At 39.2% G+C, this 13,596-nt stretch overlaps 1 protein-coding gene across 1 annotated transcript in view; it reads right to left on the reverse strand.

The window, feature by feature from the left end:
• Positions 1-225: 225 nt before the first annotated feature.
• ARL8B (ADP ribosylation factor like GTPase 8B) overlaps positions 226-13,596 on the reverse strand; it is a 49,581-nt gene continuing 36,210 nt past the window's right edge. The window contains 6 exon segments of the mRNA NM_001162559.1: positions 226-275; positions 5,348-5,418; positions 5,714-5,781; positions 9,201-9,294; positions 9,929-10,002; positions 11,334-11,414. Of these exon segments, the coding sequence (NP_001156031.1) occupies positions 226-275; positions 5,348-5,418; positions 5,714-5,781; positions 9,201-9,294; positions 9,929-10,002; positions 11,334-11,414 (438 nt within the window).

A 13,596-nucleotide genomic window follows, 5' to 3' on the forward strand; every position in this document is an offset into this window, starting at 1 on the left:
GTATAAGAAGTCTTTTTGTGTGTGTTGACTTTATCATGACAACTCTAGCTGATTCTTTATGAAGGATTAGGGATATACATCTTCAGCAATGCACATGAGAAATAAACTCTGAAAAAGGCAATTTCTTGGGTTTAGGAAGGACCGTATTCTGGGAAGTACTTCAGAGGAACGGACAATAATTCTAGGATTAGAGCCAGGAAGGACTGGAAGACTTCAGGAGATGCTTCAGCTTCTTCTAGATTTTGAATGTTGAATAAGCCACTGAAGTGTGATATCTAAAGATGGAAGGAAAAAAAGTGAAGATGTTAAGACATCAAAGTGAAGAAACGAGATATCAGAGATAATATTTAAAACGCGGCTATTTCAAAGCATACGTCAGGCCTGCCCTCTTCTTTTCTGCCTCTCTACTACTGTAATACATAGGTATCTGTATCTGTACTACTCTTCTTCATGACCTGACCTTTGAGAGGTTAATCTGGAAACACGAGGAACTGAACAGTCTCCAATTTAAAGGTTAAATTGTGTACAGAACAGCATGTGCCTTTCTTTATTCATTCAAAAGTTTAATGATTGCCTGTGAGATCAGGTATTGTATGTGAAGTCCCAGGAAGGTAAAGAGATGGAGGAACCCCTCTCTACTTTCCAAGTATCATTTGGGTTTAGAGGATGGCCCTCACAGAATTCCAGGCACAAGAAAGCGCAAAAGAATACACAAAGGCAGGAAACTGTGTTGAGCTCTGTATGGATTACAAGTGATAAGAGGTGGCTAAAGTACAGGGATGGGGAAGGGATGCCGCTCACTGCTGAGGCTAGAGCAGGGGTTCTCAAGCTCACCCTGACATTGGGGGCTGGATATTCTTTGGTAGGAAGGTGGAGGGGAGAGTCTTTCCTGTGTATAGTAGAATATTTTGCAACATCTAAAACCCTGACCACAGGATGCCATTATTACCACTCCCACCCTCAGCTGTGAAAACAAGTCATGTCTCCAGGGAACTCCAAACAGCCCCTGTGGAGCACAGCTGTCTTCAGTTGAGCACCACAGGCCTAGAGAGAGCCAGATACCCTTATGTGCCATTCTAAGAGGCTCGGAAGTTGGGATTTTATTCTCAAATCAATAGGAAGTCATTGGAGAATTTTAAGCAGGGAAGCTATACTGTTTATTGTAAACTGTAAGTTCACTGTAGCAAGTTCAACGATGGCAATGGAGGAGGGCACCTGGGAGGGCTGCCAGTATAGAGACTGATCATTCACAACACAAACAGCAGAGGGACGAAGGCCTGAACCAAATCGGGTGTTTTAAGAACAGAGGAATAAAATGGGAAGCATATTTAAAATACAGAACTAACAGGACTGACCAAATGCAGTGGGTGAGAAAGAATCTCTTCACCTGAATAAGTGTGTGTTTATCACGCAGCTGCTGACTAACCCAGTGGCTAAAGGAAGAAGAGATGTGGAAAAGAAAAAAACTAAGAATTCGGCAGTGAGCACATCAGGTTTGAGGTACAGAAGGTTAACACATGGAGACGTTCAGCAGGTAGTTTCAGCTACACAGATCTGAGGAAGAAATGGAGATACCACTGTGGAGGTGGCAACTGAAGCTACAGTGGCTGAGAATAGCCAGGAAAAGCACTTTTGACAGAAGAAGGCAGCTAAATCAAAACACTGAATTACTATCCCTTGAGTTCTTTAAAATGTGTTACCCGAATAAAGGATACGTGAGCACCTACTAAAAGCAGCACTCTCTTCTCCAAGCCTGGAGAATGTTCAACCTCCCAATTTTCCAGCTAACATTCATGACAGAAACTGTAAGCCAAACACTGTATATAAAGAAGAGCCTAGAGCTGAGATGTGAACAGACACAACCTGTTCAGAGCTGGGGAAACAATGTTGAAGCAGGTCATTTGCACTTCAAAAGGAGGACAGCAGTGTGTAATATGAGCAAAGCCACTATCACTAGGACTGAAAGGAGGCAAAGGGAAATTTGAAAGTGAAATGACTAAGTTTAAGTATTTAAGAAACACACGGTAAAAGCAAACCAACCAACCTATGGACACTGGACTTAAGTAATACCCTAAAGACAGATGAATCCTTAAGACCAGACTAAAAGGCAGGAAGTAAGATATTCAGATGAAACAGTAGTTACCCCTATGATAAAAAAAGGCCACAAGTATCAACCATCTTCAAAAAGACCATCTTCCCTGAAATAATCTACCCTATGCGTAGGGCTTCCCTGGTGGCTCAGAGGTTAAAGCATCTGCCTGCAATGCAGGAGACCTGGGTTCAATCCCTGGGTCGGGAAGATCCCCTGGAGAAGGAAATGGCAACCCACTCCAGTACTCTTGCCTGGAGAATCCCATGGAGGGAGGAGCCTAGTAGGCTACAGTCCATGGGGTCACAAAGAATCAGACACGACTGAGCGACTTCACTTCATGCATAGTTTGAGGACATATTACTAATTAAACTAAGGGACCTCATGCTCCCATTAGAAACCTGCAAATATAACATACAACCCAACCCATGTGCAATGAATACTTTAGGGAGCAATTTAGAAAATTCGTAAATTTGGTACTAAAATATATTACAAAAGCTGAAATTAAAGAGAGTATTCTGAGATTTTTTACTCAAGAAGCTTGACTTGACTGTTGCACTTCTCGCTCCACTTCTCGCTCCAAATAAACAGGCTTTACAAACTAATTTTGAATCTAGTTAACAGTGGATCCATTTCCTTGAGCTTGATAATAATATGAAGTGAACCAGGAGTTCTACGATCACAAACCTGGTGACCATGGAGCTCTGAAGTAAACTGTGAAGATTGGGCTTAAAGAGCATTAAGAAGGTCTCACCAGTTCGCCTGCATTTCCTTCATAAATGAGCAAAGTATCTGACTAGTTTGTCACAGCAGAAAATAAGGGTTTTAAGGGAGTAATGGATTTACAGAAGCGCACAATGTACTAAAAATCATGGTTAGTATAGAACAGGGTCTCTCAATCTTGCCACTACTGACATTTTAGGCCGAACCATTCTCAGCTCTGGAGGCGATAGGATGTTTAAGACCACTATGGTCTCCACCCACTAGATGCCAGCATCATTCTCCTCATAAGACAACTGAAAGAGTTTCCAGGGGGAAAAAATGCCAAATGTCTCTGGGAGAAAAATAATCCCTCTGTGAAAACCTCTGCTGTGTAAGTAAATGGTCTCTTGGGGGCACAGCTTAAAACTTAACAAGAGTTCCCCTCAACATAGGAAAAACATTTTAAATAAACTTGAAGTAACCCTAAGTGCTGGAATAGTCTGTTCTCAAATGAGCTAGATGATCCCAAAATAACAAGTCACTTATTCTATCTAATTAATAGTGGAGAGTTTGTGTCCATCAGCAATGTAGTGGGCTCAGACTGCTCTGGGTGGTCTTTAAAGGAAACTCAGAATCAGTGAGAAACACCATCAGTACTATAAGCAAATTAGAGCAGGTCTGAGGGGAAAAGGGCAGGAGCTGAGATACAGACTGGAAATGACTGGGAAAAAAAGTTAAGTACAGTAAGAAACAATACATATTGCACAAAGGCTAAAGAAAAAGTGTCAAAAAACCTTTTAAACACACTGTTTTGGCACTACTGATTTATTACATTGTATTCTGGTATACTTTTTTAATTGATGAATTGTCTATGGAAGAATGGTGAGCGAGAGAGAATTTGAAGATGGGGAAGGAGCCATGAGCCAAGAGAGCAGGCACTCTCTAGAGGTGGAAAAGGGCCAAGAAACAGATTCTCCCCTCTACAGCCTCCAGAAGGAGCGCGCCTGTAATGTTAGTCCTAGACTTTAGCTCAGTGAGGTCAGTGACAGGCTTCTGACTGACAGCATCAAGAGAAAACAAATATACTCCTGTGAGGTCCCCCACAAGCTAAACACTGCAATTCATTTTTTTACTTACTCTTGTAAGAGAATTTTGAAGTTGCTGCCACCATCCCCATTTTACAGATGAGTACAACGCAAAAATCTAGGAGTTTAAGTGCTCTGTCCAAGGCCAATGAGAAAGTAACTTAGGACCAGGTGTTCCACGCTGAGGCTGCCTTACGCCAAAGCCCACGCTATTTCTAGCCACTACGCAGCCCTGATGGAGAGCCTCTTTTTTCTATAGTGACCCACTGAGAGAAAATTTTTCACCAGTGACCACCAACTGGGAGAAGTGAAGGAGCCATGAAAATCCCTAGGTTCCTACCCATCTGCTTCAAGGCACACGCATCAAACTCTCCTTTCAGACTTCAGTGGAGTCTGTCATGTCAGACAAGACGGCTTCAGAAGCTTTTGTCACAAAGTTATCTTTTACTAAGGAGTATTTTTTATTGCACTGTTACTGGTCTTTTCACTTGAGCAGCCAACACTGAAAAGCCTTTCATCTTGTCAAACATTTCTCTTTCTTTTCTTTTTCTAACTTTCTAATCGTCTCCATGCCAATATACTTGAATTAAATAATCCCTCACCAAATTAACAGACTGAAGTTGAGTCAGACATATTTATTCTTTACGGATACTGTAACTGGATCGAACGGTGACCACTAAAAATTCACATCCACCTGGAACCTCAGAATTTATTTGGAAATTGGGTCTTTGCAGACATAGGATGAGGTAATTCTGGATTAGGGCTGGCCCTAGTCCAGTAACGTGTCCTTGTAAGAAGAGAAAATAGACCCTCAGACATACACGCAGAGGAGAAAGCCATGTTGAAGCCAGAGGAAGAGGGTGGAGATACAAAGCTACAATCAAGGAGAGCCAAAGACTGCTGGCAGCCCCACGCCAGGAAAAGGCAGGGAAAGATCCTCCCCTAGAGCCATCAGCGAGAGCACAGCCCTGCTGACACTGATACCAAACTTCTACCCTCCTCAACCTGAGAGAATGAATTTCTGCTGTTTCTAAGCCACCCCGTTTGTGGTACTTTGCAGTCCTAGGAAATTAATACAGAACATTAAGTAGGTAAAGGGTTATTTTTGGCTTATATGCGAGTGCTAACATACTGCAGTAATATACTGGTTTGATAAATGAAAAATCCTTATAGTGCCTGTAAACCAACTTCTGTTAAGTCTTATTTCAAGAACATCATTCTGTTATAAAGCACAGTTAGACAATTAATCTCATGTCTTTATTGCATTTACTTCTTTAAATAGCACAGAGCAGATTCAGGATACTGTATTTGTTGCTGAAAGGTATAATGTCTACTCTTTTTCCTGAGGCAAAAGCAATAGTACTTTATAGGAGAAATCAAGTAAACAGAAATAAAGGTAATAAACAGTAAAAAGAATGAGACATCCCTTCTATTGATATCAACTTCTCCACAAATATCAGTCATTTCTTACCTATATTATCCTTTTCTTTGCAAGAAATTGAATAGCAGCAAATTTCTCTATCCTGAATAGCAGACAGATTCCTGTAAGAAGCAGAATTAGGAAAGTAAGTCTGGGCTTTTAAAACCATTGTCATCTTATCACTCTATGCTTAGTATTACTTGTTCTTTTAAATTCTTATACTGAAGAAACTGTTATTACTAATAAAATTTTACAGGTTACTTCTCTAGTATGTCAAGTTTATCTACCCCAAAACAGGGCTATGATCATTACTAAATAATGGAGCAAAGCTAAACAAAACCAAAAAACAGTATATTTTGTGGGCAAAACAGAACCAGTTTTTTTATAAAAAACCCATCATTCATTCTTAAGACATACATTTTTTCAATTAGCTGTTTCTCATCCAAGGCATTAGGAAGATCTCTCTTGTTTCCAAGTACTAGCACCTTTAAAAAGAAAAGTCACTGAGTAAATTTTATGTAAGAAAATGTCACAGAAGCATATTCACATGTGTTCACAGTAAAATTAGGAGGTTACCATAGTATTAAAAGCATATTTACATGACCAGTGGCCTATCTCATTCACTTCATAATTCAAATAAGCATTTACTCTAACTTCTATTAATGCCACGCAGATGTCTAATTCAATATGTGGCTACCAACTTCTATTTAACATATTCTAAGTCTATGGTATGCATCCTGTTATTTCTTAACAAATCTTTACCAAAATATGAATATGATCTTAACTGCCAAGGGTGGAGGCATGATTTTCAACCACTGTTACCTGTTAGGCATTGATCTAACAGGTAACATGTAAATAAGACTTTAAAATTCTATATCCATCCTATAAAATATCATGTATACATATTAAGACAGTGGGTAAGTTTGGGAATCAGGATTAATACAGCAGCCATCAACTCTGAGAACAAACGTGTCCTGTGATTTCTAGATGTGCTTTGCAAAAAGAGCAAAGTGGAGAGGGGCATCCCAAAACCATTCTGTCTTTCCCAGGTATCTCCTTTCTGCCTTACAAAAAGCAAAAACTATGAGTACACATAATGTATTTGATAACATCCTTACTCTGAGTCAATGTTCTCCGAGAACTTATCTTTGACCAAGCCTAAGAAAGTGCACACCATGTCTACCTGTCACCTCGTCAAACACGTGTCAAACCTATGTCTTTCACTTGAATACAAGTCCCACCCCCACCCTCAACTCCAGACACTGTGACTGATTCTACTCACAGGCCCTAGCCTCTTATTCTCACAAAGAAGAAAGAGCCAAGAAAAGATGCAGAGTGCAAGGAGCACCAAGAGCTCTCGAAAGAATGCTGAAATCATAGGGGTCAGAGAGCCAAAAGCCAAATCTCAGCACCCTTGGGCAGCCTGTCCTCTATTCTCCCATTCTTACCCCTTTCCAAACTCTGGCAGCTCAGAAGGTAAAAAATCCATCTGCAATGCAAGTACCAGGTTTTGATCCCTGTGGTGGGAAGATCCACTGGAGAAGGGAATGGCAACCCACTCCAGTATTCTGGTCTGGAGAATCCTGGGGACAGAGGAGCCTCACGGCTACAGTTCATGTGGTCACAAAGAATCAGACAGGACTGAGTGACTAACACTTTCACTAGTCTTACTAAGTCACCCCAGGTTCTCAACTTGGATCTATGAGTTTAAAAAAAAAATACATCCCAGTCACTTGTGATCAGTTCTCAGTTTTGGGATTGCCTGGCATCTTAGTCCTCTTCCTACATTTAAGAAGTCTTTCAAAAAAAAAAAAAACAAAGAAATCTTCCACCTTATGACTCTGCCTCCCAATAAAGCTACTTGCTTCTGTAGATAATTTCTTTTCCAGCCTTCTTTTCTGCTAGAGAATGGACATATAATTTACGAACCAAAACTCTGAATGCAGAGCCAGTTTTACAAGAAAGCAGGAATATTGAACCCATTCTGCTACAGAAGGATCATCAACTAAATGACCTTCCAACTGGAGCAATTGTGTCTGGTGTTCACAAACTGAGTGGGGTCACCAGACTTACTGTATGATGTCAATCTGGATGTGGTCCTAGCAGCTGCTCAGCTGTCCCAGTATGTTTTCTCAACACCGGTTATGGGAAGCCTTCTCAAGACTCTGTAAACTACCCAATATTGTTTCAATGAATTCCTCTCTACTTAAACAGCTTTCTACTGTTTGCTACTAAGAACTCTCACAGGGAACAAGATTTTTTTCTTTTTTAACTTATGGTATGCAATATTTTGGTCATCTGATGCAAACAGCTGACTCACTGGAAAAGTCCCTGATGCTGGGAAAGATTGAGGGCAGAAGGAAAAGAGGGTGTCAGAGGATGAGATGGCTGGATGGCATCACCAATGCAAAGAACATGAATTTGAGCAAACTTCAGGAGCTGGTGAGGGACAGAGAGGCCTGGCATGCTGCAATCCATGGGGTCACAAAGAGTCGGACATGACTAGGCAACTGAACAACGACATGCAGAACTACTTAACATAGAAGAAAAAGGATAGGCCTTGAAGTCAGAAATAAACAGATTCAAAACCTGGCTGTGTAATACACTGGTCGCCATGTGATCCTGTGCAAATAACAACTGTTACCAGGAGGAATCACACCATCAACCTCAGTACACTGTGATTAACTGAGATAACATACTTCAGAGATCTGACCCTCATGACCTTGTCATGAGGGTAAAGCCTGGGCCTTTTCCAGCATTCTTTCACTCAACAAATGGCACCACCTTCCATCTAACCATATTAGCCAGGAACTAGGAATTACCCTGTTTATCTTCCCTGCTAAGTCTGGTGGACTGTATTCCTAAATAGCCTCCACATCTATTTCCTTCTCACAACCTTGTCTATGACCACCCCAATCCATGGTACTCTATTTTGCCAAGACAAGTTCAAAACTGTCTTGAACTTGAAAACTGTTTCAATAGCTTCCTAAAACTGTCCTCCTTATGCTAAGCTGCTTCAGTTGTGTCTGACTCTTTTCCACTCCATGGACTGTAGTCCGCCAAGCTCCTCTGTCCAAGGGATTCTCCAGGCAAGAATACTGGAGTGGGTAGCCATGCCCTTCTCCAGGGGATCTTCTCAACCCAGGGATCGAACCCACGTGTCTCCTACGTCTTCTGCACTGGCAGGTGGGTTCTTTACCACTAGCGCCACCTGGGAATAGTCCCCGTACAATCCATTTTTAAACTGAAACAAGAATGATTTAGATAAGCCTGAGCATTTAAAACAGCCAGTCCCACCCAGCACAGCCTCCTGAAGTACCCTTGCTATCACAGGCTCACAATGCTCTACCTGTCCACTCTGCTCAGTGCTCTAGGGACACCAGCCTCCTCGCAAATCCCACTTCCTAAGAGCCTCTGCCTGCAACTCTCTTTTCCTCCAATTTTCACATCCCTCACATGCCTACACATCCCTCACATCTCAGCTCAAGCAGCACTTCTTGGGGAATCTTTCCTTCTTCTCTCAAACTATATCAAATCTCTCCTTCATAGCACTTATCAGAGCTGCATTATTCAAGCCATTTTCGTATCATCTACCTAGCTTCCTATTAAACCATAAACCCCATGATGGCAGGAAGCATGTTTCTATCTACTTCTGTTCACTACTATTTCCCCAGGACCAAGCACTGCTTCTACTACATACAGTTCACTAAACAGCTTAAGAAATGACTAAATAGCACACTGCCCAGCATATGATGGATACTCAGTAAATATAAGCTGTCCAGACTTTAAAACAAATAAGACACTCTACTAATTTCAAACATAATTAACTAAAATGCATAATTAAACTTTTAATAATATAACTACAAATATTATAATCATATAATGTGAAATTAACCATACTTACTGGAATTCCTTGTAATTGCGGTTTATCTAGAAGATTATGTAGTTCATTTCGAGAGGCTTCTATCTTTTCACGATCTGCAGCATCTATCATGTAACTTTAAAAAAAAAAAGTGATCTCAAAATGCCTCCACCATATTCTTTGATGATCACAATGAACAAACTTTTAATTTTCTTAATTTATACTACTAAAACTGTTGATCAAAATTAAGTCCTAGATTTTGAAAGGCTGTCACCCGAAAATACTTTTTAACAGACTGTCCTACAGATACAAACTACTATATACAGAATTAGATAAGCTGCAAGGATATGTTATATAGTACAGGAAATTATACCCATTATCTTTCAATAACCCATAATGGAATATAACCTGCAAAAACACTTAATCACTATGCTGTACACCTGAAACTAATACTGTTAAGCAACTATACATCAATAAAATAAGCAGAGAAATAGACTGTTCTTTAGGGGGCTAAGACATGACAGTAAAACATGTATATCCATTAGCTCTTAGCAACATAGAGAAAAAAAAACACTCATTTGATGATTTCTTTTTTTAAAGTCTGATGTTAATGGGAAATTATACTAAGAAAATACCTAAAAATGATTTTACTGCCAGAAATAAAACTTAAGCCTTTAAAAGTATGAAAAATGACTTATTCCCTTGAAACCTAAACTGACTATAAGGGGGGATGGGGGACAGGGCGTGGGGGTGGAAGGGAGGCAGCTTACACAATAGCATTGACTCCTCTGCAGTACCGTTCCCACATGCTCCGGAAGCGGGGTTGTCCTCCTATGTCCCAAATCTTCAAATCAAGATAGACAAATCTTAATAACAATGTTTCAAATAACACAGTGACGAAAAAAGTGGCAGACAGAAGGGAAAAAATGAAGCAGATATGCTCAGCTCCACAATGTTAGAGCCAAACTGCTTTGGAAAAATTTGAGCTCAAACAAGCTCTTGACCTGGAAGTTCCTGGGGACATTTCTGAACTTGAAGTTCGTATTTAATACGTTTACATTAGATCTAATAGGTGCTGCCTGAGCAAAGATTTCATTTTGGGGCCATACTTTCTTTGCCTGTTAACCAATAGATTTCCAATACTGAAAACCAATTTTTAAAAAAACAGTACTCTTAGAATCTGCATGATCACACATCATCCACATTTGAAGTCCAAGAGGAAAAAAAAAAAAACCTCTTCATTCAGAATCTATTAAAGTGTAATTGTCTGATGGGGTATATATATTAGAATGTAATCATTTTAAATTATTCTGTATATAACAGAAAATATTCCTACCTAGGTGCTTTTCTTATATAAAATTATTTTATCCATATGAAAACCACCAACTACAGTCATTTCACTATTATGGCTACTCTGGAGGGCTATGTAAAGGTCTTAAGTCATGATGTTTATCTTCAAAAGGCTTCCAATTTAGCTACAGACACTGGATGCATCCATAATGACATACACATGAGACATTAGAAGCTTCATTAGATAAGCTACAGAAAGAATTTAGTAAACAGCTTCTGTGAGCCAGAAGGACTGGGTAAAACGGCCATAAGGGTTCAGGCTATAGAAGCAAAACTCCCCACATGAACAAAGGAGTCAAAAATAATAAAAATAAATTAAAAACCGGTCCAACAGTCCACAACACAAACCTATCATACTTATTCTAGAAACAAAATGATGTTAAACTAATTAACTTTTTACTGTTTTAAAGTTTCAATTTTGGGGCTTAGTAGTAAAGAAAGGAAAACTAGGTTACCTTATTTGCTACCATAAATACAATACTAAATTACCAATATTATAAACAGTTACTCTCTTTCAACATAAATTATTCATGAAATATATGCAATATTACATTCCAAACACTCTGAAGATGGGATTTTTCTTTCCTAGGAACATCTAAATCCCAAATATTACTTTTGCCAACCCATATGCAAAGTTTTTCATGAGACTGAACATTTCAACACTTAAACATCAGAAAAAGAAGGAAAAAAATTAATTTACACTCTTTTGGAACATGCCCAATTAAGAATTGCCAATACTCATGTAAAAACCAAAGAAACAGAAAAACTCCTAATTTGTATGTGCTATTAACAATTTACATCAAGTACAGCAAGCAGCTGACGTACCTTTATTGTGACGTTACCTTTAGTTACTTTTCTCATGTTGAAGCCCACTGTAGGTATCATATCTTCACTGAACTGACCTGACTGAATGAAAGAAAACATTTGAAGTTAGACTAATTGTTACTTATTAAAACTGCAACACTGTATAACCTTTCACATCAACTTTACTTCTGTACCCATATTCAGTTCAGTTGCTCAGTCGTGTCCAACTCCTTGTGACCCCATGAATCGCAGCACACCAGGCCTCCCTGTCCACCATCATCTCCTGAAGTTCACTCAAACCCACGTCCATTGAGTCGGTGATGCCATCCAGCCATCCCATCCTCTGTCATCCCCTTCTCCTCCTGCCCCCAATCCCTCCCAGCATCAGAGTCTTTTCCAATGAGTCAACTCTTCGCATGAGGTGGCCAAAGTACTGGAGTTTCAGCTGTAGCATCATTCCTTCCAAAAGAACACCCAGGGCTGATCTCCTTTAGAATGGACTGGATGGATCTCCTTGCAGTCCAAGGGACTCTCAAGAGTCTTCTCAACACCACAGTTCAAAAGCATCAGTTCTTCAGTGCTAAGCAAGTAACTATTTTTCAGTGATGGTAACCTTCAGAAGATACTCCTGATAGCCATAGATTCTGAAGAGATGCATTTTTTTTTCATTCACATTCTCCTTTTAAAGATATTTTTGAAACTAATGCAAATTTTACATATTTTTAAGTTTAAGAAAAATACCGTACAACTACTTAAGAAATCTGTTGTGTAAATTTCCTCCACCTATACATACATTTTTTTATACAAGGTAGAAGTAAATCAGAAGCAAACAGTCAAAGTTTTCTATCTGTAGCACTGAAATTATATTGACAATACTGTTAAAATTCACTGTTGCTCTTCTGAGTCAGCTTTTTAATAATGCTTACAAAATGTTTTTTCATAAAGATGATCCTCCTTTTATGTAGGATTCTATTCAATTCCATTCTCTTTTTGGTTTATGACCTTCTTGTCAGAGACCAAAATTAAGTCTCTTCTAATACTATTTATATTTTTAAATGTTTATCCATCTGGAATTTGATTACACAGTGTAACAAAGGTCCATTTTACAAGTGGATCTATAAATCCACACTTTCCTGACTAGATTGATGTGAAATGGCAAATTTCATATAGTGGCAGTTCTATAACTGAGTCCTCAATTCTTTTCCATTAGTCTTTTTTTTTCCAATTGGAAATAAATTAGGATTACACGAATTACTGTAGCTTATCTATATATTATTCTAAATAGCAGATCAAGAATTCGGAATGTTTAGAAATGTGGTTCATTGCTCACATTTGAAATAGACTTTAGAAAGTAATTATTTCTGTTACAATACTGGCTGCCTTTTATCAACTCTTGATATTGAACCAAGTCTCTCCACCCAAGCACATATGTCTGTCCACTCAAACCATTCTTTATATCCTCCAGTGAAGTATACCTAATGAGTCACATTAATACTGATTTTATATATTATGTATTTTGCGAAATATTTCTCAAATGATCTGACTTGGGAATATAAACTGTATCAACACAGGGGACTGAATATAAACTGTATCAACAAATGGGACTATTTGAAAGTCCCTAACGTCGGCCAATTGTTAGCCACACATTCATTTCAAAATGTCTACAAGTACTGAGCACAATGAATTCCAATTTCACAAGCTAATTTCTTCTACATAACCCCCAAAATGTTCTACTTCTTTTTCTTTTCCCCTACTGTTCAGTGGCATTTGGGCTAATTTCAGAAAAAATGTTAACACAACCATAATCACTATTTTATTTACACCTGTGAAACAGTATAATTTTCAGAACTTTCACATATATGATTTATATGTGAAGATTTAGTTGTGATATCAAAACCACAAATATCAAAACTAGCCATGACAAAACCTGATTAAAACATGGGCAAGTGAAGTGAAGTCACTCAGTTGTGTCCGACTCTTTGCGACCCCGTGGATGGCAGCCCACCAGGCTCTTCTGTCCATGGGATTCTCCAGGCAAGAATACTGGAGCGGGTTGCCATTTCCTTCTCCAGGGGAACTTCCCAACCCAGGGATCGAACCCAGGTCTCCCACATTGCAGGCAGACGCTTTAACCTCTGAGCCACCAGGGAAAATATGGGCAAAGCTAACATCAAAGGCATGCTCTATAAAGGAAATAAGCTAATAACTTCATTAACACTTCTGTTCTGCAAGACACAATGTCAAAGAGACTCAAAACAAGCCACAGAGTAGAGGAGAAATATTT

The sequence above is a fragment of the Ovis aries genome, chromosome 19, assembly GCF_016772045.2.
Source record: "Ovis aries strain OAR_USU_Benz2616 breed Rambouillet chromosome 19, ARS-UI_Ramb_v3.0, whole genome shotgun sequence".
Classification (NCBI taxonomy): Eukaryota; Metazoa; Chordata; class Mammalia; order Artiodactyla; family Bovidae; genus Ovis; species Ovis aries.